General features: G+C 52.0%; 1 protein-coding gene across 5 annotated transcripts in view; it reads left to right on the top strand.

Annotated features, from left to right (window-relative positions):
* The window catches only part of LOC140404745 (SEC14-like protein 2), a 162131-nt gene extending 136787 nt beyond the window's left edge, over positions 1-25344 (top strand). For all 5 annotated transcript variants that reach the window (XM_072493557.1, XM_072493567.1, XM_072493489.1 and 2 more), the window contains one exon: positions 19323-25344. In XM_072493557.1, the coding sequence (XP_072349658.1) occupies positions 19323-19471 (149 nt within the window). In that variant the 3' untranslated portion in view covers positions 19472-25344. The remainder of the gene's footprint in view (positions 1-19322) is intronic.
* The last annotated feature ends 550 nt before the right edge of the window (positions 25345-25894 follow it).

Genomic DNA, 25894 nt, shown 5'->3' with positions numbered 1-25894 from the left:
TATTGAGAGGTGTTCTTGAGTAGCACAGGGAAGTACACCTCCCTGAGACATCCCAGTCCAGATTATGAATTCTGCTACAGGAGTTGTCGGTCATAACTGGACTTCAGCTTGTGAACAATCTGACACAGCACCATTCTGCTGACTTAAAACAAAAAGATTTCTCTCCTTCCTCCTCGAGTCGCCATGAGCTCAGCACTATTCTTCGTGGTAAAGAGGACAGGTTTGACTTTGGATTTCTCCTTTCCGCAATGGAGAATTTCCTCCTTCCAGCAGCTTAGCCAAGATCAAAATGCATCTTTTAGGAAGATCTTGGGCAGGATTCTCCGTTCGCCGATGCTGAAATCGTGAAACGCGATTGGGCGGAGAATAGGTTCCGACGCCAAAATTGCGGCTGCCGCCGATTAAAATTACCATTCTCTGTCACCTCAACAGCGGAGCGTGCAGCAGCGGAGAGTTCAGTAGCGGAGCGTGCAGCAGCAGAGCGTGCAGCAGCGGAACGGGCTGTAGCGTGCAGCAGCGGAGATGTGCAGCAGCGGAGCATGCAGCAGCGGAGAGTTCAGTAGCAGAGTGTACAACAGCGGAGAGTTCAGTAGCGGAGCGTACAGCAGCGGAGAGTTCAGTAGCGGAGCGTACAGCAGCGGAGCGTACAGCAGTGGAGAGTTCAGTAGCGGAGCGTACAGCAGCGGAGAGTTCAGTAGCGGAGCGTAAAGCAGCGGAGAGTTCAGTAGCGGAGCGTACAACAGCGGAGCGTACAGCAGCGGAGAGTTCAGTAGCGGAGCGTACAACAGCGGAGCGTGCAGCAGCGGAGCGTGCAGTAGCGGAGCGTGCAGCAGCGGAGCGTTCAGCAGCGGAGAGTTCAGCAGCGGAGAGTTCAGTAGCGGAGAGTGCAGCAGTGGAGCGTTAAGTAGCGGAGCGTGCAGCAGCGGAGCGTGCAGCAGTGGAGAGTGCAGTAGCGGAGCGTGCAGCAGCGGAGAGTGCAGTAGCGGAGCGTGCAGTAGCGGAGCGTGCAGCAGCGGAGCGTGCAGCAGCGGAGAGTGCAGTAGCGGAGAGTGCAGTAGCGGAGCGTGCAGTAGCGGAGCGTGCAGTAGCGGAGCGTGCAGCAGCGGAGCGTGCAGCAGTGGAGAGTGCAGTAGCGGAGCGTGCAGCAGCGGAGAGTGCAGTAGCGGAGCGTGCAGTAGCGGAGCGTGCAGTAGCGGAGCGTGCAGCAGCGGAGCGTGCAGTAGCGGAGCGTGCAGCAGCGGAGCGTGCAGCAGCGGAGAGTGCAGCAGCGGAGAGTGCAGTAGCGGAGCGTGCAGTAGCGGAGCGTGCAGTAGCGGAGCGTGCAGTAGCGGAGCGTGCAGTAGCGGAGCGTGCAGTAGCGGAGCGTGCAGCAGCGGAGAGTGCAGTAGCGGAGCGTGCAGCAGTGGAGCGTGCAGCAGCGGAGAGTGCAGCAGCGGAGCGTGCAGCAGCGGAGCGTGCAGTAGCGGAGCGTGCAGCAGCGGAGCGTGCAGCAGCGGAGCGTGCAGCAGTGGAGCGTGCAGCAGCGGAGAGTGCAGTAGCGGAGAGTGCAGTAGCGGAGCGTGCAGTAGCGGAGCGTGCAGCAGTGGAGAGTGCAGCAGCGGAGCGTGCAGCAGCGGAGCGTGCATCAGCGGAGCGTGCAGTAGCGGAGCGTGCAGTAGCGGAGAGTGCAGTAGCGGAGCGTGCAGTAGCGGAGCGTGCAGCAGCGGAGCGTGCAGCAGCGGAGAGTGCAGTAGCGGAGCGTGCAGCAGCGGAGAGTGCAGTAGCGGAGAGTGCAGTAGCGGAGCGTGCAGTAGCGGAGCGTGCAGCAGTGGAGAGTGCAGCAGCGGAGCGTGCAGCAGCGGAGCGTGCAGTAGCGGAGCGTGCAGTAGCGGAGCGTGCAGTAGCGGAGCGTGCAGTAGCGGAGAGTGCAGTAGCGGAGCGTGCAGCAGCGGAGCGTGCAGCAGCGGAGCGTGCAGCAGCGGAGCGTGCAGCAGCGGAGAGTGCAGTAGCGGAGCGTGCAGTAGCGGAGCGTGCAGTAGCGGAGCGTGCAGTAGCGGAGCGTGCAGTAGCGGAGAGTGCAGTAGCGGAGCGTGCAGCAGCGGAGCGTGCAGCAGCGGAGAGTTCAGTAGCGGAGCGTACAACAGCGGAGAGTTCAGTAGCGGAGTGTACAGCAGCGGAGAGTTCAGCAGCGGAGCGTACAGCAGCGGAGAGTTCAGCAGCGGAGCGTGCAGCAGTGGAGCGTACAGCAGCGGAGAGTTCAGCAGCGGAGCGTACAGCAGCGGAGAGTTCAGCAGCGGAGCGTACAGCAGCGGAGAGTTCAGCAGCGGAGCGTACAGCAGCGGAGAGTTCAGTAGCGGAGCGTACAGCAGCGGAGCGTACAGCAGCGGAGAGTGCAGCAGCGGAGCGTACAGCAGCGGAGAGTTCAGTAGCGGAGCGTACAACAGCGGAGCGTGCAGCAGTGGAGAATTCAGTAGCGGAGCGTACAACAGCGGAGCGTGCAGCAGTGGAGAATTCAGTAGCGGAGTGTACAACAGCGGAGAGTTCAGTAGCGGAGCGTACAACAGCGGAGAGTTCAGTAGCGGAGTGTACAACAGCGGAGAGTTCAGTAGCGGAGTGTACAACAGCGGAGAGTTCAGTAGCGGAGTGTACAACAGCGGAGAGTTCAGTAGCGGAGCGTACAACAGCGGAGAGTTCAGTAGCGGAGTGTACAACAGCGGAGAGTTCAGTAGCGGAGTGTACAACAGCGGAGAGTTCAGTAGCGGAGTGTACAACAGCGGAGAGTTCAGTAGCGGAGTGTACAACAGTGGAGAGTTCAGTAGCGGAGCGTACAACAGCGGAGCGTACAGCAGCGGAGCGTGCAGCAGTGGAGAATTCAGTAGCGGAACGTACAACAGCGGAGAGTTCAGTAGCGGAGAGTGCAGCAGCGGAGCGTTCAGCAGCGGAGAGTTCAGCAGCAGAGAGTTCAGTAGCGGAGAGTGCAGCAGTGGAGCGTTAAGTAGCGGAGCGTGCAGCAGCGGAGCGTGCAGCAGCGGAGAGTGCAGTAGCGGAGCGTACAGCAGCGGAGAGTGCAGTAGCGGAGCGTGCAGTAGCGGAGCGTGCAGCAGCGGAGCGTGCAGCAGTGGAGAGTGCAGTAGCGGAGCGTGCAGCAGCGGAGAGTGCAGTAGCGGAGCGTGCAGCAGCGGAGCGTGCAGCAGCGGAGCGTGCAGCAGCGGAGCGTGCAGCAGCGGAGAGTGCAGCAGCGGAGCGTGCAGTAGTGGAGCGTGCAGTAGCGGAGCGTGCAGTAGCGGAGCGTGCAGTAGCGGAGCGTGCAGTAGCGGAGCGTGCAGCAGCGGAGCGTGCAGTAGCGGAGCGTGCAGTAGCGGAGCGTGCAGCAGCGGAGAGTGCAGCAGCGGAGCGTGCAGCAGCGGAGCGTGCAGCAGCGGAGCGTGCAGTAGCGGAGCGTGCAGCAGCGGAGCGTGCAGCAGTGGAGCGTGCAGCAGCGGAGAGTGCAGTAGCGGAGAGTGCAGTAGCGGAGCGTGCAGTAGCGGAGCGTGCAGCAGCGGAGAGTGCAGCAGCGGAGCGTGCAGCAGCGGAGCGTGCAGCAGCGGAGCGTGCAGTAGCGGAGCGTGCAGTAGCGGAGAGTGCAGTAGCGGAGCGTGCAGTAGCGGAGCGTGCAGCAGCGGAGAGTGCAGTAGCGGAGAGTGCAGTAGCGGAGAGTGCAGTAGCGGAGCGTGCAGTAGCGGAGCGTGCAGCAGTGGAGAGTGCAGCAGCGGAGCGTGCAGCAGCGGAGCGTGCAGCAGCGGAGCGTGCAGCAGCGGAGCGTGCAGTAGCGGAGAGTGCAGTAGCGGAGCGTGCAGTAGCGGAGCGTGCAGTAGCGGAGCGTGCAGCAGCGGAGAGTGCAGTAGCGGAGCGTGCAGCAGCGGAGCGTGCAGCAGCGGAGCGTGCAGCAGCGGAGCGTGCAGCAGCGGAGCGTGCAGCAGCGGAGAGTGCAGCAGCGGAGCGTGCAGCAGCGGAGCGTGCAGCAGCGGAGCGTGCAGCAGCGGAGCGTGCAGCAGCGGAGAGTGCAGCAGCGGAGCGTGCAGCAGCGGAGCGTGCAGCAGCGGAGCGTGCAGCAGCGGAGCGTGCAGCAGCGGAGAGTGCAGCAGCGGAGCGTGCAGTAGCGGAGCGTGCAGTAGCGGAGCGTGCAGTAGCGGAGCGTGCAGCAGCGGAGCGTGCAGCAGCGGAGCGTGCAGCAGCGGAGCGTGCAGCAGCGGAGCGTGCAGCAGCGGAGCGTGCAGCAGCGGAGCGTGCAGCAGCGGAGCGTGCAGCAGCGGAGCGTGCAGCAGCGGAGCGTGCAGCAGCGGAGAGTGCAGTAGCGGAGCGTGCAGTAGCGGAGCGTGCAGCAGCGGAGCGTGCAGTAGCGGAGCGTGCAGTAGCGGAGCGTGCAGCAGCGGAGAGTGCAGTAGCGGAGCGTGCAGCAGCGGAGCATGCAGCAGCGGAGCGTGCAGCAGCGGAGAGTGCAGTAGCGGAGCGTGCAGCAGCGGAGAGTGCAGTAGCGGCGCGTGCAGTAGCGGAGAGTGCAGCAGCGGAGCGTGCAGCAGCGGAGCGTGAGGTAGCGGAGCGTGCAGTAGCGGAGCGTGCAGCAGCGGAGCGTGCAGTAGCGGAGAGTGCAGCAGCGGAGCGTGCAGCAGCGGAGCGTGCAGCAGCGGAGCGTGCAGCAGCGGAGCGTGCAGCAGCGGAGCGTGCAGCAGCGGAGCGTGCAGCAGCGGAGAGTGCAGTAGCGGAGAGTGCAGTAGCGGAGCGTGCAGCAGCGGAGCGTGCAGTAGTGGAGAGTGCAGCAGCGGAGCGTGCAGCAGCGGAGCGTGCAGCAGCGGAGCGTGCAGTAGCGGAGCGTGCAGCAGCGGAGCGTGCAGCAGCGGAGAGTGCAGCAGCGGAGCGTGCAGTAGTGGAGAGTGCAGCAGCGGAGCGTGCAGCAGCGGAGTGTGCAGCAGCGGAGCGTGCAGCAGCGGAGCGTGCAGCAGCGGAGAGTGCAGTAGCGGAGCGTGCAGCAGCGGAGAATTCAGTAGCGGAACGTACAACAGCGGAGAGTTCAGTAGCGGAGAGTGCAGCAGCGGAGCGTGCAGCAGCGGAGAGTTCAGTAGCGGAGCGTTCAGCAGCGGAGAGTTCAGTAGCGGAGAGTGCAGCAGTGGAGCGTTAAGTAGCGGAGCGTGCAGCAGCGGAGCGTGCAGCAGTGGAGAGTGCAGTAGCGGAGCGTGCAGCAGCGGAGCGTGCAGTAGCGGAGCGTGCAGTAGCGGAGTGTGCAGTAGCGGAGCGTGCAGTAGCGGAGCGTGCAGTAGCGGAGAGTGCAGCAGCGGAGAGTGCAGCAGCGGAGCGTGCAGCAGCGGAGCGTGCAATAGCGGAGCGTGCAGCAGCGGAGCGTGCAGTAGCGGAGCGTGCAGCAGCGGAGAGTGCAGTAGCGGAGCGTGCAGCAGCGGAGAGTGCAGTAGCGGAGCGTGCAGTAGCGGAGCGTGCAGTAGCGGAGAGTGCAGTAGCGGAGCGTGCAGCAGCGGAGCGTGCAGCAGCGGAGAGTGCAGTAGCGGAGAGTGCAGTAGCGGAGAGTGCAGTAGCGGAGCGTGCAGTAGCGGAGAGTGCAGTAGCGGAGAGTGCAGTAGCGGAGCGTGCAGTAGCGGAGAGTGCAGTAGCGGAGAGTGCAGTAGCGGAGAGTGCAGTAGCGGAGCGTGCAGCAGCGGAGCGTGCAGTAGCGGAGAGTGCAGTAGTGGAGCGTGCAGCAGCGGAGAGTGCAGTAGCGGAGCGTGCAGTAGTGGAGCGTGCAGCAGCGGAGAGTGCAGTAGCGGAGCGTGCAGCAGCGGAGAGTGCAGTAGCGGAGCGTGCAGTAGCGGAGCGTGCAGCAGCGGAGAGTGCAGCAGCGGAGCGTGCAGCAGCGGAGAGTGCAGTAGCGGAGCGTGCAGCAGCGGAGCGTGCAGTAGCGGAGCGTGCAGCAGCGGAGAGTGCAGTAGCGGAGCGTGCAGTAGCGGAGCGTGCAGTAGCGGAGCGTGCAGCAGCGGAGCGTGCAGTAGCGGAGCGTGCAGTAGCGGAGCGTGCAGCAGCGGAGAGTGCAGTAGCGGAGCGTGCAGTAGCGGAGCGTGCAGTAGCGGAGAGTGCAGTAGCGGAGCGTGCAGCAGCGGAGCGTGCAGCAGCGGAGCGTGCAGTAGCGGAGCGTACAGCAGCGGAGCGTGCAGCAGCGGAGCGTGCAGCAGCGGAGAGTGCAGTAGCGGAGCGTGCAGCAGCGGAGAGTGCAGTAGCGGAGCGTGCAGTAGCGGAGCGTGCAGTAGCGGAGCGTGCAGCAGCGGAGAGTGCAGTAGCGGAGCGTGCAGCAGCGGAGAGTGCAGTAGCGGAGCGTGCAGTAGCGGAGCGTGCAGTAGCGGAGCGTGCAGCAGCGGAGCGTGCAGTAGCGGAGCGTGCAGTAGCGGAGCGTGCAGCAGCGGAGCGTGCAGTAGCGGAGCGTGCAGCAGCGGAGAGTGCAGTAGCGGAGCGTGCAGCAGCGGAGAGTGCAGTAGCGGAGCGTGCAGCAGCGGAGAGTGCAGTAGTGGAGCGTGCAGTAGTGGAGCGTGCAGTAGTGGAGAGTGCAGTAGCGGAGCGTGCAGCAGCGGAGCGTGCAGCAGCGGAGCGTGCAGCAGCGGAGCGTGCAGCAGCGGAGCGTGCAGCAGCGGAGAGTGCAGTAGCGGAGCGTGCAGCAGCGGAGAGTGCAGTAGCGGAGCGTACAGCAGTGGAGAGTGCAGTAGTGGAGAGTACATCAGCAGAGCTGCTCACTCCCACAGTCCAAAGATGTGCAGGTTAGGTGAAATGGCCATGCTAAATTGTCCCTTAGTGTCCAAAAAGTTTAGGTGGGGTTACTGGGTTACGGGGATGGGGTGGAGGTGTGGGCTTAGGTGGGGTGCTCTTTCCAAGGACTGGTGCAGACTCGATGGGCTGAATGGCCTCCTTCTGCACTGTAAATTCTATGATTCTATGCTGATCCATAGCCAACAGCGTCACCCTCAATACGTCCATTGCGGAGGCCACCCCTGGGGTGTTGGCCTGGGTTGTACGCATTGTCAGCACCTCCTGCTGCTGCACGTGATTGGACTCCTCCAACTGCGTCTGCAGGTACAGGATGCTCGCTGACAACCCTCATGCAGTCCCTGACTCTGCGACTGCATCTCCTCAATGGCTGGAACTGTTTGTTCCAGAAGCTCGAAACCGATCTGGATGGCAGCTAGTTCCTGTAATCGGCCTGCCCTCCGACTGTCCACCCCTTCGGGAGTCCTGGGTTAACTGTGTGGTGCGCTGTCAGCGGTCCTGGGCCGAGCAGTTGCCATACCCGGCTGTGATGCAGCCGGATAGGCTGCTCTCTATGGTGCATCTATGGCACGCGGCCATGGCGGCCGGCATGGGTACTGGCAAAAGGGGTAGGGTGGGGCTTTGGCCGCTCTCCGGGTTTGGGTGGTAGGGTTACGGGTGTGTGGGATGCGGGTTAGTGCCAGGGGTACGGTGCTGCCCACTCATCCTGGCCTCCCTGAGGAGGTTGTGCAGTTTCTTCCGGCACTGGTGGCCGGTCCAGACGGTGTTGCTGGTGGCACTGGCCGCCTCTGCCACCTGCGCCCAGGCTCGACAAATGACGGCAGCTGTCGGCCTCCTTCCCGGCCGGGGTACAGGGTCATCCACCGGGTCCAGGCGGTTCTACAGCTCGGCGTTGGTTAAGCTGCTCTCCGTGCTGCCATCTTGTTGGGTGGGATGGTGTGTGCGGGGAGTGAAGTGCGTATCTGCGGCCGCAGCTTTTCAGCCTCCTGAGTGTCAATCGCGAACCCAGCGAATCCGGCACCGTTTCTCATTAGAATCGATTGTGCGCCACGTGGCGCCGGTTTTGCAGAATCGGTCCAGGTGTGGCGCCAGTTTTACTGTTGTGAAAGTCCACGAATTCTGCGCTGGCGTCAACACTTACGGAGATTCCCACTGCTTCTCTTTTTGATTTTTGAGGTGGAATAGTAAGTGTATTCCAAAGCAAATCTGTAAGCTTGGCATAGCATACTGCATCGCGTCACTGGGCAGGCCAAACGGTGGTATTTTGGCGTAAATAGGGGCACAGTCTCCTTTGAACAAAGCTAAACCATAAAAGGTTGGACAAAATAAATGTTTCCAACTGCGCTGGTTTGATTGTTAGAATTGCAGTGAAAGGATGTGAGGATGTTAGAATCCTTCGGTATGGATGAATTAAGATGGGTTCAGTGGCGTTCCTCCTCTATCGTTATCCTGGTAAATTTCTCATCTTGTCATTCTATATCGCACTTTCAATGAGCCACAAGAACAAAACAAACTGTTGCTTTACTGATTGGCTCTTGGCTCAAATTTCGAAAGAACCAATTAAAGGTAACGAGTGCTTACTCCACTGTCTCTGCGCCCAACGTCTCATCCGATTCTTCCCAACTTCCAGGTCTTCTCTGCCCGTTTCGATCGCTCTATTTTGCCACTTGGGCAGCACGGTAGCACAGTGGTTAGCACTGCGGCTTCACAGCTCCAGGGTCCCAGGTTCGATTCCCGGCTTGGGTCACTGTCTGTGCGGAGTCTGCACATCCTCCCCGTGTGTGCGTGGGTTTCCTCCGGGTGCTCCGGTTTCCTGCCACAGTCCAAAGACGTGCGGGTTAGGTGGATTGGCCATGATAAATTGCTCATAGTGTTCAAAAAAGGTTAGGTGGGTTTACAGGGACAGGGTGGAGGTGTGGGCTTAAGTAGGGTGCTCTTTCCACGAGTCGGTGCAGAATCGATGGGCCAAATGGCCTCCTTCTGCACTGTAAATTCTATGATTCTTTGATTCTATAAGTACTGAACTTGTACTATGAACAATGAGGGAGGTGGGGTCCACATTTTCGAAAGGTGCAGTGCTATATAGCTGCCCTTTATTGATTACTGGAGCTAGGTTTGACCGAGTTAAGTTTGTACTCTTCCCCTAAAACTGTGACTTGAATGGGTAGGTACATTATTCCGTTACTCTGAGAACCTGCATGGTGATGTCCCTCTAAAAAAAACATTTTCCCACATTGCTGGAGGAGGTGTTGACGACAAGGGGACTGGAGAAAGGGTCAGTGTCAGCGGTGTACGGAGCTATTTTGGAAGAGGATAAGGCACCACTGGAAGGGATCAAAGCAAAGTGGGAGAAAGAGTTGGGAGAGGTTATAGAGGAGGGGGTCTGGTGTGAGGTGCTCCGGAGAGTAAATGCCTCCACCTCATGTGCGAGGTTGGGGCTGATACAGCTGAAGGTGGTATATAGAGCGCACCTCATGAGGGCGAGGATGAGCCGATTTTTTGAAGGAGTAGAAGATGTGTGTGAGCGTTGTGGGCGGGCGGGGGGGGGGGGCTACGAATCACGTTCATGTGTTTTGGTCCTGTCCAAAGCTAGGGGAGTACTGGAAGGAGGTGTTTAGGGTAATTTCCAAGGTGGTGCGTGTGAAACTGGACCCGGGTCCCCGGGAGGCCATATTCGGGGTGTCGGACCAGCCAGGGTTGGAGATGGGTGTGGAGGCAGATATCATAGCCTTCGCCTCGTTGATCGCCCGAAGGCGGATCCTGTTGGGATGTAGAGCAGCCTCTCCACCCAGTGCCCTGGCGTGGCGGGGGGGACCTGTTGGAATACTTGACCCTTGAGAAGGTTAAGTTTGAACTGAGGGGAAGCTCGGAGGGGTTCTACAAGTCATGGGCACTATTTATTATGCACTTTCAAGAACTGGATAACATCGGACATTAGTTTTCGGGGGGGGGGGGGCTGTGTAGATTAAGGGTGACTATGGGTAATCCCTATTCCTTTTTGTCATTTGTTTATGTAAACATGTGGGCTGAGGTTTGGGGGTTGGTGGGCGGATGGGATCGTTGTTATTATGGGGATTGACATATCTTGCTGATTATTGTTTATTGTTGATGGGTGTAAATGCGGGAGAAAATGTGAAAAAGGAGGGGAATAAAAATATTTTTAAAAAACAAAAAAACATTTTCTTCCTAACTTCCTCTTTTTATATCTCTCCCCCGCCCACCTGCAAACGTGGACTCAGACTCTCAGACTTTGCTGTGCGAGCCCTGAGCACCATGTTGCATTGTGGGTTTGATTGTGGATATCTTCTTTTTAAAGTATTTTTATTCCAAATTTTCAATGTTTTATATTTTACAACAAAAATAAACACTCCCAACACACTGAACCCCTCAGCCACCCAAAGCCTCCCCTGCCCTCAACAGTCAACGGTAACAAACTCTCCAAAATGCAAAATGAACAAACCCCAACCTTTGTGGAACCCATCACTAGCCCCTCTTAGGGCAAATCTCACCTTCTACAGGACTAAGAACTCCAATAGGCCTCCCCGCCATGCCAAGGCACAGGGTGGAGAAGCTGACCTCCACCTCCAGAAGTCCCAGATCTCAAACAGCATGGATCATTAAAGACTTCCGTTTATTGTGTCTTTTAGGGGCAGCACGGTAGCATGGTGGTTAGCACAATTGCTTCACAGCTCCAGGGTCCCAGGTTCGATTCCCGGCTTGGGGCACTGTCTGTGCGGAGTCTACACATTCTCCCAGTGTCTGCGTGGGTTTCCTCCGGGTGCTCCGGTTTCCTCCCACAGTCCAAAGATGTGCAGGTTAGGTGGATTGGCCATGATAAATTGCCCTTAATGTCCAAAATTGCCCTTAGTGTTGGGTGGGGTTACTGGGTTATGGGGATAGGCTGGAGGTGTGGGCTTGGGTAGGGTGCTCTTTCCAAGAGCCGGTGCAGACTCGATGGGCCAAATGGCCTCCTTCTGCACTGTAAATTCAATGATTCCAAATTCTATGATTCTTTTCAAAGGTATATACTCAGCTTGAATCTTGCACTTTGAATCTTCCAGTTCAGCTCTGATGCAAACAATTTTCTATAGATCAGCTTCATTTACTTTTTGCATGTTTTACTTCTTTTGAATTACCCCCGATTGCTTTCCTTCTGCACAGCCATCTGCTCACTCCATACTGCCACGTGCTGTTGCAATTTGAGTACTGTGTCAGCATTTTCCAAAAGCTCTATTTTTATGCCTTTTGGTTACTTCGCAACCATTTTATTCTTCTGCATTAGACTCTTTGGCTCATGCATTTCATTGCACCGGCATGGTTGGTAACCAGCTTGTGATTTCCTTGAATATTTCTTCTCGAGTCCTCTGGCTCCCTAACTCTGTCGTCTTTTGTTGCCCTCCTTCTTGCCATCTCTCTGGGGTCTCTTGTTGCCCACGGCACTTTATTGGGAGTTGCCTTCTTTCTGGGGTCTCTTGTTGCCCTTGGCACTTTGTTGGGTGTTGCCCTTTCTCTGGTGTCCCCAGTTGCCCTCAGCACTTTATTGGGAATTGCCCTCTCACTGGGGTCTCTTCTGATTTTCTGTCCATGGCCAGTTTTCTTTGTAAGTTTTATTTTGCTCAGGCTGTATGCAGCTGTCTGCTTATCTCTCTTTGATTTTCATGTGCTCTTCTGAATTTTGCAGGCTCCCCAGCGATCAGACACTTCTGGTTTTAAAGTGTCCTATTCTTTTAAAACGTCATTCTGTCGCTTTCTCTTTTTTTTCTTGCTGTACTCTGCAGGTTTCTCTTTTTACTCTGCAGTTTTTCCTCTGCTCTGCCTGAAATCTTTTTCAGGAGTTTTAACTCGTAGCTGTCTTCCAGCTTCTGCAATCTGCTGAATTCCAGGGACTGCCATCTATTTCATAATGTAAGTACAGGTTCTTTTTTGGAATTTCTTGTGAACGGAGCAGGTTCCTTGGCTCTGTGTCACTCAAGGTCTTGCAATTTTTGAAAAAAAATGTTTTGTCTTTTTATAAACATTTTATTGAGGTGTTTATGGTTTTATAACAATAACAGAAGAAACAATGTACATATAAATATAAACATTGCTAAAGCTGTCTTCCTCCCTCACTGGTCCCACCTTTTCTAACACCCTACTCTAAACTGAACTAACCCCCCCCCCTTCTACTGACAGTTAATTTTCCTCAAAGAAGTCGACGAACGGTTGCCACCTCCGGGTGAACCCTAACATTGACCCTCTCAAGGCGAACTTGATTTTCTCCAGACAGAGAAAGCTAGCCATGTCTGATAGCCAGGTCTCCGACTTCGGGGGCTTTGAGTCTCTCCAAGCTCATAGCATCTGTCTCCGGGCTACCAGGGAGGCAAAGGCCAGAAAGTCTGCCTCTTTCTCCTCCTGAATTCCTGGGTTTTCCGACACCCCGAAAATCGCCACCTCTGGACTCGGTGCCACCCTTGTTTTTAACACCGTGACATGACATCTGCAAACCCCTGCCAGATTCCCCGAAACTTCGGGCATGCCCAGAACATGTGGACATGGTTCGCTGGAACTCCCGCACACGCTGCGCACCTATCTTCAACCCAAAGAACCTGCTCATCCGGGCCACTGTCACGTGGGCCCGGTGAACGACCTTAAACTGTATCAGGCTGAGCCTGGCACATGTTGTGGACGCGTTGACTCTACTCAACACGTCCGCCCAGAGACCATCCTCTATCTCTCCTCCTAACTCCTCTTCCCATTTGTGTTTCAGCTCCTCAGTCTGCGTTTCCTCTGACCCCATGAGTTCCTCATAAATGTCCGAAACCCTCCCTTCTCCCACCCACATCCTGGAAACTACCCTGTCCTGTATCCCCTTTGGCGGAAGGAGCGGGAAGGTTGAGACCTGCCTGCGTAGGAAGTCCCGCGTCTACAGGTACCTAAACTCGTTCCCTCCCATCAATTCAAATTTCTCCTCCAACTCCCTCAGGCTGGGAAAGCTCCCCTCTATAAACATATCTCCCATCCTCTCGATCCCTGCTCTCTGCCATCTCCGGAACCCTCCATTCAGCGTCCCCGGGGCAAACTGGTGATTATTGCAGATTGAAGACCAGACCAATGCTCCCTCTGCTCCCACATGTCTCCTCCATTGCCCCCAGACTCTCAGGGCCGCTACCACCACGGGGCTGGTGGAGTACCGTGCCTGCGGGAACGGCAGAGGTGCCGTTACCAATGCCCCCAAACTAGTGCCCTTGCATGATGCCGCCTTTACTCGCTCCCACACCGACCGACCCCCCTGCCCCCCCAACCACCCACTTCCTAATCATGGCTATATTCGCCGCCCAATAATAATTACTGAAGTTCAGCAGCGCCGCCCGCCCTCCCCCCGGCTCCGCTCAAGCATCCCCTTTTTTACTCGCAGGTTCGTACCTGCCCATACAAAGCCAGAGATCACCTTATTGACCCATTTAAAGATGGACCGTGGAACAAAGATGGGGAGACACTGAAACACAAACAGGAATCTCGGGAGGACCGTCATTTTCACTGTCTGTACCCTCCCAGCTAGTGACAACGGGAGCGTGTCCCACCGTCGGAAATCTTCCTTCATTTGATCTACTAGTCGGGCCAGATTTAAATTGTGTAGCCGTTCCCATTCCCGTGCCACCTGGATGCCTAGATACTGAAAGCTTCCCCCTACCACTCTAAACGGCAACTCCCCCAGTCGCCTCTCCTGCCCCCTTGCCTGGATCACGAACATCTCACTTTCCCCATGTTCAATTTATAACACGTAAACCGGCCGAATTCACCCAGAATCCTCATAATTTCTTCCATCCCTTACAGTGGGTCCGAAACATAAAGGAGCAGGTCATCTGCGTATAGTGAGACTCTGTGTTCCACCCACCCCCCTGGACCTGCCCCTTCCAGCCCCTTGAGGCTCTCAACGCAATTGCCAGCGACTCTATGGCCAGCGCCAGCAGCAGTGGGGAGAGGGGGCAACCCTGCCTTGTCGCCAGGTGCAACCTAAAATAACCCGATGTTAACCTGTTCGTCCGTACACTCGTCGCAGGAGCCTGATACAGCAGTCTGACCCAGTCGATAAAGCCCCGCCCAAATCCAACCCGCCCCAGTACCTCCCACAGATATTCCCATTCCACCCGATCAAGTGCCTACTCTGCGTCCATTGCGATCACTACCTTCACGTCCCTACCCTCTGGGGGCATCATGATCACATTCAGCAACCTCCTTACATTGGCCGCCAACTGCCTCCCCTTAACTAATCCCGTCTGGTCCTCCCCAATCACATCCGGAACGCAGTCTTCAATCCTAGATGACAAGCGCTTGGCCAACAGTTTGGCGTCTACATTTAGTAGGGAGATTGGTCTGTAGGACCCGCATAGCCCCGGGTCCTTATCCCGCTTCAGGATCAATGAGATAGTGGCCTGTGACATCGTCGGGGGAAGCCCCCCTCTCTCCCTTGCCTCATTAAATGACCTCATCAGCAGCGGCCCCAGTATCCCAGAGAACATTTTATAAAACTCCACTGGGTACCCGTCCGGTCCTGGGGTTTTACCCGACTGCATGGCCTTCAGCCCCTCTGCTACCTCTTCCAACCCGATCGGGGCCCCCAGCCCTTCTACCTTCCCTTCATCCACCTTCGGGAACCTCAGCCCCCCTAGGAATTGCCTCATCCCCTCCGGCCCAGCTGGAGGTTCCGACTCATACAACCTGCTGTAAAATCCCTTGAATGCCTTATTAACCCCTGCTGAATCTCCGACTAGGTTCCCACCCCTGTCCCTTACTTTCCCAATCTCCCCAGCTGCCTCCCTCTTTCTGAGCTGCTGCGCAAGCATACTGCTGGCCTTCTCTCAATATTCATAAATCGCCCCCCTCGCCTTCCTCAGCTGCTCCACCGCCTTCCCTGTAATTAACAAGCTAAACTCCGCCTGTAGCCGTGGTTCCCTTAAAAGCCCTGCCTCCCTCTGGGGTCTCCGCATAACTCCTGTCGACCTGTAGTATTTCCCTTATCAGTCGGTCCGTTTCTGCTCCGTCTGCCTTCTCCCTGTGGGCCCGTATAGAGATCAGCTTCCCTCTCACCACTGCCTTCAGCGCCTCCCAGACCATTGCAGCCGAGACTTCCCCTGTGTCATTAACTTCTAGGTAGTTCTGGATACATTTCCTCAGCCGACCACACACATCCTCATCCGCTAAAAGTCCAACATCCAGCCTCCAGGGCGGGCGTTGGCCACCCTCCTTGCTCACCTGTAGGTCAACCCAGTGCAGGGCATGATCCGAGATAGTGATCGCTGAATACTCAGTGTCCACTACTCCCGTCAGTAAAGCCCTGTTCAGGATTTAAAAAGTCAATCCGGGAATACACTTTATGCACGTGCAAGTAGAAGGAAAACTCCTTCACTCTCGGCAGCCCAAATCTCCATGGGTCCACTCCCCCCCCCCCCCCCCCCCCCCCCCCCCCCCCCCCATCTGCTCCATAAACCCCTTTAGCTCCTTTGCCATTGCTGGCACCCTGCCTGTCCTTGAGCTCGACCGGTCTAGCCTTGGGTCAATGACTGTGTTGAAGTCTCCCCCCACCATGACCAACTTATGTGAATCCAGGTCCAGGATCTTCCCCAACATCCTCCTTATGAACTCCACATCATCCCAATTTGGTGCGTACACATACACGAGCACCATCGGCAGCCCTTCCAGCTTCCCACTTACCATAATGTAACGGCCTCCCACATCCGCAACTATTCTTCCCGCCTCGAATGACACTCGCTTGTTAATCAGGATCGCGACCCCTCTAGTCTTAGAGTCCAGCCCCGAGTGGAAAACCTGCCTGACCTATCCTTTGCTTAATCTAATCTGGTCAGTTACTCTAAGGTGCGTCTCCTGTAACATTGCCACGTCCGCCTTCAGTCCCTCAAATGCGAGAATACACATGCCCTCTTAACCGGCCCATTTAGCCCTCTTATGTTCCATGTGATCAGCCTGGTTGGGGGGGCTTCTCGCCCCTCCCCCCGCCGATCAGCCTCACCTTTCTTGGGCCAGTCTTCAGCCTGCGCCCCACGCATCCGCAGGCCCGCCACCAGGCAGCCTCCGTCCCCGGACTCATTTTTGTCCCACCCCCGTCAGCAGAACATTTCCCCCCCCCCCCCCGCCTCAGTAACAGCACTATGCAAACCACCCCCTTCAACAGGCATAACATCTGCCCACCCCCCACTGCACTTCCGTGAGCTAGCCCGCCCAGCTAGCTTGGTGGCCCCCGCCCATGGCGCCAGACATTTCCCCACCTATTGTTCCCTCCCCCTCTCCCCTCCGCTCGGACACGCATATGCAAAAGAAAAACAATCCCAACCCAATTGCCTGAAAGAAACACAAAGAAAATCAAAAAGAAGATCCAACATCTGAAATTCACACCTCCATCCCCCATCAGTGCAAATGCAAACTTTAACTCACACCGCTCTGCCACAGGCCCCAAATCAATACAGAAGGCATTACAGATAATTCCCAAAAACAAAAAACTTTTTTTAACATGAGCGCTGCAGCAAAGTTCAAAGATCTCAGTCCGCTACCAGCCCTTTCCTTCTAGCGAAGTCCATCGCTTCCTCGGGCGACTCAAAGTAAAAATGTTGCTCCTCATAAGTGACCCAAAGCCGGGCCGGATACAGCAGTCCAAACTTCACCTTCTTCTTGAAAAGCGTCGACTTTATCTGGTTGAACCCCGCTCTTCTCCTGGCCACGTCCGCACTCGGATCTTGGTATAGATGCAGGATGCTATTCTCCCGTTTACAGCTCCGTGTTTGCCTGGCCCACCGTAAAATACACTCCTTGTCCAGGTACCTGTGGAATCTCACCACCATTGCCCTCGGGGGGGGGGGGGTGTCCCACACGCGGCTTCCTCGCGAGCGCTCTGTGAGCCCTGTCCACCTCCAAGGGTCAGGAGAACGTCCCATCTTCCACTTAGCTTCTCAAACATGCCCACTATGTATGCCCCTGCGTCCCTTCCTTCGGATCCCTCCAGGAGACCAATGATTCTGAAGTTCTGCCGGCGGGACCTATTCTCTAGATCCTCCACCTTCTCCTGGCGCCTTTTCTGTTGGTCTCTCAACATCCCCACCTCTAACTCCACTGCTGTTTGGTGTTCCTCCTGCTCAGTCAGCGCCTTCTCCACTTTCTGAATCACCCGATTCTGAGCATCCAGTCTAAGTTCCAGCCGCGCAATCGATTCCTTAACCGGGTCCAAGCATTCCTGTCTCTGCTTGGCGAAGCCCTCCTGTATGAACTGCATCAGCTGCTCCGTCGACCGTTGGGTCGACAAGCCAGGATTCCGGTCATCCTCCATGCTTTCTCCCGCTGCAGCCTCAGCCCAAGCCTTCGCTGTTTGTCTATTCCTTCCTTTGCGGGCACTCCTGGCCCGCCTCTCCATGCACTGATGTAGGATTGCTCTTCACAATTGCATCCACCATCAATTTTCCGAATCAAATCCAACATAAAATCAGGGAAAAAGGTCCAAAGGTTCGACCCAAGCAGGAGGCACCAAATGTGCGACCGACTCCTTCATAGCCGCCACCGGAAGTCCTTTTGAAAAATCTTTGCTCACCCGTCTTTGTGATGTGACCAGGTTTTTGTTCATTGATCACTTGGGATCTTACATCTTTTGTTGCAGCTTGGCTCACCCATCTTTGTGACCTGACCAGGTTTGTTTACCTTTCGTCACTCGGGTCTCTTCCAATGGACTTTCACTCACTCTGGTAGGCTGCTCAACGTCTAGATTTGCAGTGAAGCCTGTTCAACTTTTTCTTCAATTTTTCTTCTCTAATAATCTTTATTAGTGTCACAAGTAGGCTTACATTAACACTGCAATGAAGTTACTGTGAAAAGCCCCTAGTCGCCACTCTCCGGCGCCTGTTCGGGTACACTGAGGGAGAATTCAGAATGTCCAATTCACCTAACAAGCACGTCTTTCGGGACTTGTGGCAGGAAACTGGAGCACCCGGAGTAAACCCACGCAGACACGGGGAGAATGTGCTGACTCCGCACAGTGTCCCAAGCCGGGAATTGAACCTAGGACCTTGGCACTGTGAAGCAACCGTGCTAACCACTGTTCTTAGATGGCTGCCTCTCCAATAAGGCATCAGCTGCTCTTAGTTTTTAATAAATTGGGATTCTGTTATGTTCATTGTTTAAAATGCCACCTTTCATATCATCGCTGATCACCATGTTGTATTTAGATGTCTTTGCTGACATATTTTAGAAGTGACCGCCATTGCCAGCCGTGTGTTATGTTCTCGCTGCTGAGCACCATGTCACATTATGAGTTTTATTGGGAGTGTCTCAATGATGAGATCTTGCATGTTTAAACATGAAATGTATATTGTTAATCTTAACCATTTACAGATCCCAGATATTGCCATGCAGGGTGCTGCTCCATGCAAGCTGCTTCCAGAGTTTCTCTCTGAGTCTCTTATCTATGTATCATACCATGGTTAGTGCCATTCTCCGGTCCCACATTACCCATGCTCTGCCAAGCACCTTTTTCTTACATTGGCATGCAGGCACATAATAATAGACTCTGACATGAAAGCCTGAAAATCTCTAAAAAGGTACCTAAGATATTGCCATTTTTCACCCTGATTTTCAGTGTTGTATTGAGTATTTATTGATCTCCGGCTTTGGTATGGAATTCTGGTCCACTGCCATTAGGCAAACATAGATACATAGAAGATAGGAGCAGGAGGAGGCCTTTTGGCCCTTAGAGCCTGCTCCGCCATTCATCACGATCATGACTGATCATCCAACTCAATAGCCTAATCCTGTTTTCTCCCCATAGCCTTTGATCCCATTCTCCCCAAGTGCTATATCCAGCCGCCTCTTGAATATATTCAAAGTTTTAGCATCAACTACTTCCTGTGGTAATGAATTCCTCAGGCTCACCACTCTGTGTGAAGAAATGACTCCTTATCTCTGTCCAAAATGGTTTACCCTGAATCCTCAGGCTGTGACCCCTGGTTCTGGACACACCCATCATTGGTAACATCTTTGCTGCATCTACCCTGTCTCTATGAGATCCCCCCTCATTCTTTTGAACTCCAGCGAGAACAATCCCAACTTAGTCAATCTCTCCTCATATGACAGTCCCGCCATCCCTGGAATCAGTCTGGTAAACCTTCACATGCCAGTGGGACCTGGAAACCTAAGTATGCCAGTGGGACCTCCTTATTTACATGGCAACTACCCTTATTGAGAGAAGTCAGCAGTGATTTAGCAAAGAGAATTAGCTGAGCCCAACATGAATGTTCCTCCAAAATTCGCCCCCTCCAAACACAGCTATTGACATAAACTATATGACTGTCGACATTATCTACCAATGTAAATGCACTGCTTGCAATTTCTTCGATCATCATTTATCATCACGAATATATCACTTCCAATTGTTTCTTTTTTAACTGTTTCGTTTGTGGTACTAATAGGTTCCACTGTACAGAGCTGTGCAGAAACATTGCTAATTTATCTTGATCAGTTCACAGATTATAGACTGGAGATCTAGTTTTGAAATGTTTATACAAATGTCATTTTGATTTGATTATCCCCAGATGTTCTACGATTTGACAACACCTACAGCATCATTCATTCCAAGAAAGTTAGCTACTCGGTGGAAGTGCTGCTGCCAGACAAGGGGTCAGAAGCACAGATGGATGATCTTGGGAAGAAGATAAGAGACGTGGATGTCAGTAAAAAATAACAATATTGTGAGCAAAGATCTGTAATGCAACTTTACAGTGAGGTGATTTCAAATTCTGTGAAGTGTAAGCAGTGTCTGCATTGAATGCAATGGCATGTGTTAAAGACTGGCTATATTGTAGACATGGCAGAGCTTACCTGTGGTGTGTGCATTTTGACCAATGTGGAACCCTGTTGAATAACCCATGGATTATCATTATCCAGTGAAAATCGGGATAAAACAGGGTGCCTATTAAGCATGCTGCTTTTTACCATAAATGAAGGGAATGGGACACACATACAACAAGGCCTTTTTAAATAAGACTTTCTCATCTAATATTCAGCATTGAATTTTTTGTTTATACGAAGAAAACTACATTGATCTAACGTTACGTATTTGACTGCTGTACTGTCCAATGGACATAGTAGCATTGCACTGAAGGCCACATCTGTGGTATATCATCAGGCTTAAGAAGGATCAAATAGGTTATTATAAAGTGATGTGCATTACCTTAAGTCAAGTTAAATGGATAATTAATAGATCTTATGGTATGTAATTTTAATCTACGATAAAGCTACAGCTGATTGTTTCCAGTTGATGTTTATAGAGTTGTAATTATTTTGAGTAAAAGTACTTTTGCACTTAGTTCAAAATCTGAATTAATAGAAAAACTCCCAACAAGACAGTTTTATCTACCATTCGTAGATCTATTTTAATGTCTTCTGTGACAGTCCCTTGCATTCAGATCAAGAATAATTGTAGCTGCCCTGGTTCCATTTGTCTGCCACACTAGTAAAACCGATAACACCAATTAAACACACTTATTGCAGCCTTGAGGAACTGAACTTTTTTCTTTCTTTCTTTTTAAAAATAAATTTAGGGTACCCAATTAATTTTCCCAATTAAGGGGCAATTTAGCGTGGCCAATCCACCTAGCCTGCACATCTTTGGACACGGGGAGAATGTGCAAACTCCACACGGACAGTGACCCAGAGCCGGGATCGAACCTGGGGCCTTGGCGCTGTGAAGCAGCAGGGCTAACCCACTGCGCCACCATGCTGCCTCCTTGAGGAACTGAAGTAACTGCAATTTGCAAAATCCATTTGAACGTGAATTATTCCTGGTTCTCTAATATCTCCAGATTTTTATCCTTAGCCAGTACTGAAGTTTGAATCCATTATTACACCCACAGTACAACAAGGAGCTGCAGCCAATGCCTCAGTAGATAGGATCAAGTGTACAATCTTTGAACCTGCAGCCCCACAGCTTCTGTTTATAAAATGTGATGAATCACCACATCTTTGGGATTATTTACTTAATTGTATGATTCACGCAGGTTGAGATAGACAACAATGATCCATGACTTCTGAAAAAAATGCTAACTAATTTGCTGATGTGTCAGAAAGATTTGACAACAGCTCCATATATCTGTAAAATTATATTTACTCCCAATGGTTCATTGCGCTGTCTGCTGCAGTGCTAAACCATTGAGATTGGAAAGATTCCTAATTTTATCTGCAGTTTCTGTTGAGTTAGTTAGCGTCAAGAAGTATACCCGGATGCAGTGCTCTGATTTATTTAGCCCGCCAACCCTCCTAACTAGGTACATGATAGAAGAATGACTATTAAGGCATGGTACTGGAGGATTGATAAGACTCATGGTACATGGTACAGCATGTGTCTCCACAGGAGATGAGAGAAAACCAGTCAAAAATGATATCTAAAACTATAAAATTCTGTCTTTGCTTATGATAATTTCATCCCAATCATATTATTCTTGAAAGCATAAATGTACTAGTAGTAAATTTTAGGCCGCGTTCGCCAATGCATGGCTCACCCGTTGGGAGTGCAATTTCAGAAATTTAGGCTGTTTTCTACTGACTCATTTTCAGTGATCAGAAAATGATGCACATCATGGGCGAGATTCTCCGACCCCCCCGCCGGGTCGGAGAATTGCTGGGGGCTGGCGTGAATCCCGCCCCCGCCGGTTGCCGAATTCTCCGGCACCGGATATTCGGCGGGGGCGGGAATCGCGCTGCGCCGGTTGGCGGCCCCCCCCCCCTGCGATTCTCTGGCCCGGATGGGCCGAAGTCCCGCTGCTGTCATGCCAGTCCCGCCGGCGTAGATTAAACCACCTACCTTACCGGCGGGACAGGCGGCGCGGGCAGGCTCCGGGGTCCTGAGGGGGGTGCGGGGAGATCTGGCCCCGGCGGGTGCCCCCACAGTGGCCTGACCCGCGATCGGGGCCCACCGATCCGCGGGCAGGCCTGTGCCGTGGGGGCACTCTTTTCCTTCCGCTTTCGCCATGGTCTCCACCATGGCGGATGCGGGAGAGACTCCCTCCACTGCGCATGCGCGGGAATGCCGTCAGCGGCCGCTAACGCTCCCGCGCATTCGCCACCCGGAGATGTCATTTCCGCGCCAGCTGGCGGGGCACCAAAGGCCTTTTCCGCCAGCTGGCGGGGCGGAAATAGGTCCGGCGCGGGCCTAGCCCCTTAAGGTTGGAGCTCGGCCCCCCAAGATGCGGAGCATTCCGCACCTTTGGGGCGGCGCGATGCCCGACTGATTTGCGCCGTTTTGGGCGCCAGTCGGCGGACATCGCGCCGATACCGGAGAATTTTGCCCCAGGTGTCCAAATTCCTAATAAATGCTCCCATCAAAGGTGGACAAATTATATTACTTTTAGTAGTATTTTAATACACAGACAGATTTTGTGTATTGTACTATTGTCCATGATCAGTTTGTTTTGTATGTGAGACGTTGCGTGTTTTCTTACCCTCAGGGTGATTGCCTCCAACTTAAATAATTCCAGCGGCAAGCTTTTAGTATTATTTAAAATAAGGAAGGTTATTTATTATCCAACACGTGCCCTGGAGGTTTAAAAATGCAACGTCTCACACACATTATCACTTACACAAAGATTAGATACAGAGGAAGAAAGAAAACATATGATTACAATGTATAATTATCTCGGGATCTCATTCACGCTAGGCTTGTAGTTTCTCAGTTGAGTTGGTGCTTTTGGTTAAAGTGCAGATTTTGTAAGCAGAGGATTCTCAGTAAGCTGTGAGGCTTCTTGTAGTTGAATTGCCAGTTGGCTCTCAGGTGAACTTGAAGTCGGAACAGGTTAGGGAGCGTCCTTCGCCTACTTTCAAAGTATAGCTATTACCGTGGCTGCGTAATTGTCTTGCGGCTGGTTCTTTAGATTTTAGGTGGCGTCTCTGCCTCTGCAGAGCTGATTCGTGCTGCTTTAAAAGCACGGAACAGACATGCCTATCTCACCCATGTGGCCTGTAACAAGTTCAAAGTCCTTTACAAAACAAGGTGGTGTGTTGGGCTGGTAAGCATCCTGTATTGTGGCTTTTCACACTTTTGAAAGTTTGAGACACCAAGGTCTTTGTGTTTGGATCACAATACAATGAAAGGTTGATGGGATACATTTCACAATTGTCTAACATCCGTTGAATTTCGATGTCCTTGGTGAAACATGGCGACGATTTGTCTGCAAACCACATTGCCTGTAGGCTTTGGTCCATATTTAATCAGGTATTGACTGCAGACTCCAGTGCCTGCAGTTCAAATGTCAAAAGTCAAATGGAATGCCTCAGCCATTTCAACAGCTTGTGTATTCACCTCATTAAAAAAAATATATAGCTTTAACATTTGTAATAGCTTCATGCCTGTACTGAACATGCCATTTTTTTATTGGTAACTACATTTTAATTGGAAGCAAATGTTTGCTTCTGTAGAATTTTACATTTATGAAATTGAGTTTAAATTAATAAATGTACCATTGGAAAAGAAGTGCTTCAGCTTTAGTATAGTTGGGTCTTAGTCAGCACATTGACTTACAACTGCAGTCACGCATTGCACATCAGTGGCACAGTTCCATTACTCGCAATTGCTTTCATTCCGGTATAATTGCTATTTGAAGTGCCATTAATTTCAGAGTTTATTTAATTGCAAAATCTGCTGTAATAAATATCTGTGATGTTTGTGCGTCTGGACTGATATTATTTAATACACAATTGAATGTATAATTATCCAGGGAAGAAAGATTTTGAAATCAGGTATGGTTTGGAGAAAATGTAAACCCAGTTCAGATCTACTTTCTCGTTTGATGCCATGAACATCAGTAAATAATAAACATCAGGTAATCATTCCAAGTGATCTAGCCTTGGTTCATGTGAAATCACGCATAGCAGGGGTGGTTTATTAAAGATGCAGAAACCTGAGTTTGTTTTCTGACCTTTTATTTAGCTTCTTACATGTGTTGTTTATAATATGCGTTGGATAATATTATCTGTAATTGTTAACGAATGTCACACTATTGTCATCCTATGTGTGAATGTTGCATGAGGAAACAAAGATGTCTTCTTCTTAAATAATTCACAGGTCTCATTACGGACAAAAAGCAAACTTTTCTCCTTAACGTTTACAGAGACAAAATTGGAATTAACCCAAGTTGATTTTATCTGAAATCTAGAATTTCTGAACTGCTGATTTCTGTGATGAATGTGAGTATCTCAGTCTGACAGCCACAGAAGGGTTTTAAATCCATGATGTCAGCTCTGCTGTACAGAGAAATAACACGTAATTGACCAGAGTAAATCGTACATCCATTTTACATCTGATTACCAAAATAAGAACATAGAAACAGAAAAGGCTATTCAGCCCATCTAATTGACCCTCATCTCTTGACCATATGAGACCTGATCTGACAACATTAGTTTTGCATTCTAAATTTTCTGTTGAATAGGAAATTATTCAATTCTCTTTGTAATGCTTCCAAATTGTAGAATTATTTTTCCTTTTAGACCGATCGCCGTAGATTGAACTTTATTCATTTCTTCTTTGAGCTCAATAGCTTGAACTTGGATTCTTCCCTCACCCTCCTTTTCCAGCAAACTGTAATCTTTTAGCACCCTAGAAAGGCTGATTTCACCAGCCTTGGTGGCCCTCCTGCACTCTGGTTGTTCGACCTTTGTAAGAAAGTTTTTTTTGGAGCATCTGGTTAGAACGGAAAATAATTTTTTTTGGTTGATTCTTTAGTGGTGGTGTAAGAGTTCTTGTAAAATTCTCCCAAGCGTTGGAGGAGAATTAGTACAAGGTTCTGTTAGATGCGGCATGTAATTCAGCAGTAGCAACAAATTACTTCATTGGCACAGTGCCTAGCACAATTCCTAAAACAATTAGCTGGGAGGTGGTGATCATTAGACTGCACAAAGCTTTATTTATTTATCCAGATATCAGTTGCATTGCTACATGTTGAGACAAAAAGAACAAGCAAATTGATATCCAGAATAGATTCCAGCTGCAAATGGGTAGCAATTCTACCTAACGTATGGCTGAAATGTTTTGCTGCGGCCAATAAATTACTAATAGAATTCAAAGGCTTATGCAGCAATCTTTTTTTATATACTGTGTAACACATGGGAAATGGGATGAACTCCTCAGCTGCTACAGAGAATTGTATGGCAATTTTACAGAGTTCCATTTTACCATATGAATTATTAAGAAATGTGTTTTCCTGCATTTCTGGTGATACTGTGTTTGTTAACTTCTGACATGTATATCGCCCGGGTGATTGTGATCCTCCATCCCCAGTGGGGAGCCAAACTTGTAAAGAACACAGGTTGGACAGTAACAGCTATAATGTTGCTGCTCTATCTCCGCCTCACACTCCCTATGAGCACAGCTCCTTGCTGGGACCTCGGAATTACAAAATCACTGCTGGTCTGTAAAAGCTTAATGTCAATAAAAAGCACTGAAATGTTTTTTTTTCAAATAATTTTGCATTTGGATTTGTAACTCTTGTGAGAAATAGATGTGGTGCAAAATCAATTGTGTATTTTGTGGGGAACAATAAAATGATCTGTGTGTTTCATGCTGAACTGGTGTCCACAGTGTTTTGACAGTGTTTTACTGGGGGGTTTTGGTTACTGGTATTATTGAAATCACAGTCCAGATTTTGCTGTCTTTTGTCACCCAGATGCACATTTAAACACTCACTTTTTACATGAATGAAATGAAAATGAAATGAAAATCGCTTATTGTCACGAGTAGGCTTTAATGCAGTTACTGTGAAAAGCCCCTAGTCGCCACATTCCGGCGCCTGTTCGGGGAGGCTGGTACGGGTACATAAGAAGTTTCAGCTGAACTGGCAGTGTAGCATCTTTGGAACAGTCACACAGGAAATGTAAGAGGGAAGCAAAGAGTAGAGCACGAGGTGCAATGTGTCATTTTTCACACAAAGCATTTTCCAACTCATTTCGTGCCACCACAGGAGGTCAAGGGCTCCCCTGCAAGAGAGGATGGAGGAAAATGGCATGATCACTGATCCCAGGGTACTGGGCCTAGTGCTCTTTGAGGGATGGTGCAGACTTGATGGGCTGAATGGCTTCCTTCTGCACTGTAGGGATTTTATGAGCATCCAATCTGCCC

This window comes from Scyliorhinus torazame, chromosome 1 (genome assembly GCF_047496885.1).
Source record: "Scyliorhinus torazame isolate Kashiwa2021f chromosome 1, sScyTor2.1, whole genome shotgun sequence".
Taxonomy (NCBI): domain Eukaryota; kingdom Metazoa; phylum Chordata; class Chondrichthyes; order Carcharhiniformes; family Scyliorhinidae; genus Scyliorhinus; species Scyliorhinus torazame.
This window is presented reverse-complemented; position numbering and strand designations above follow the sequence as displayed.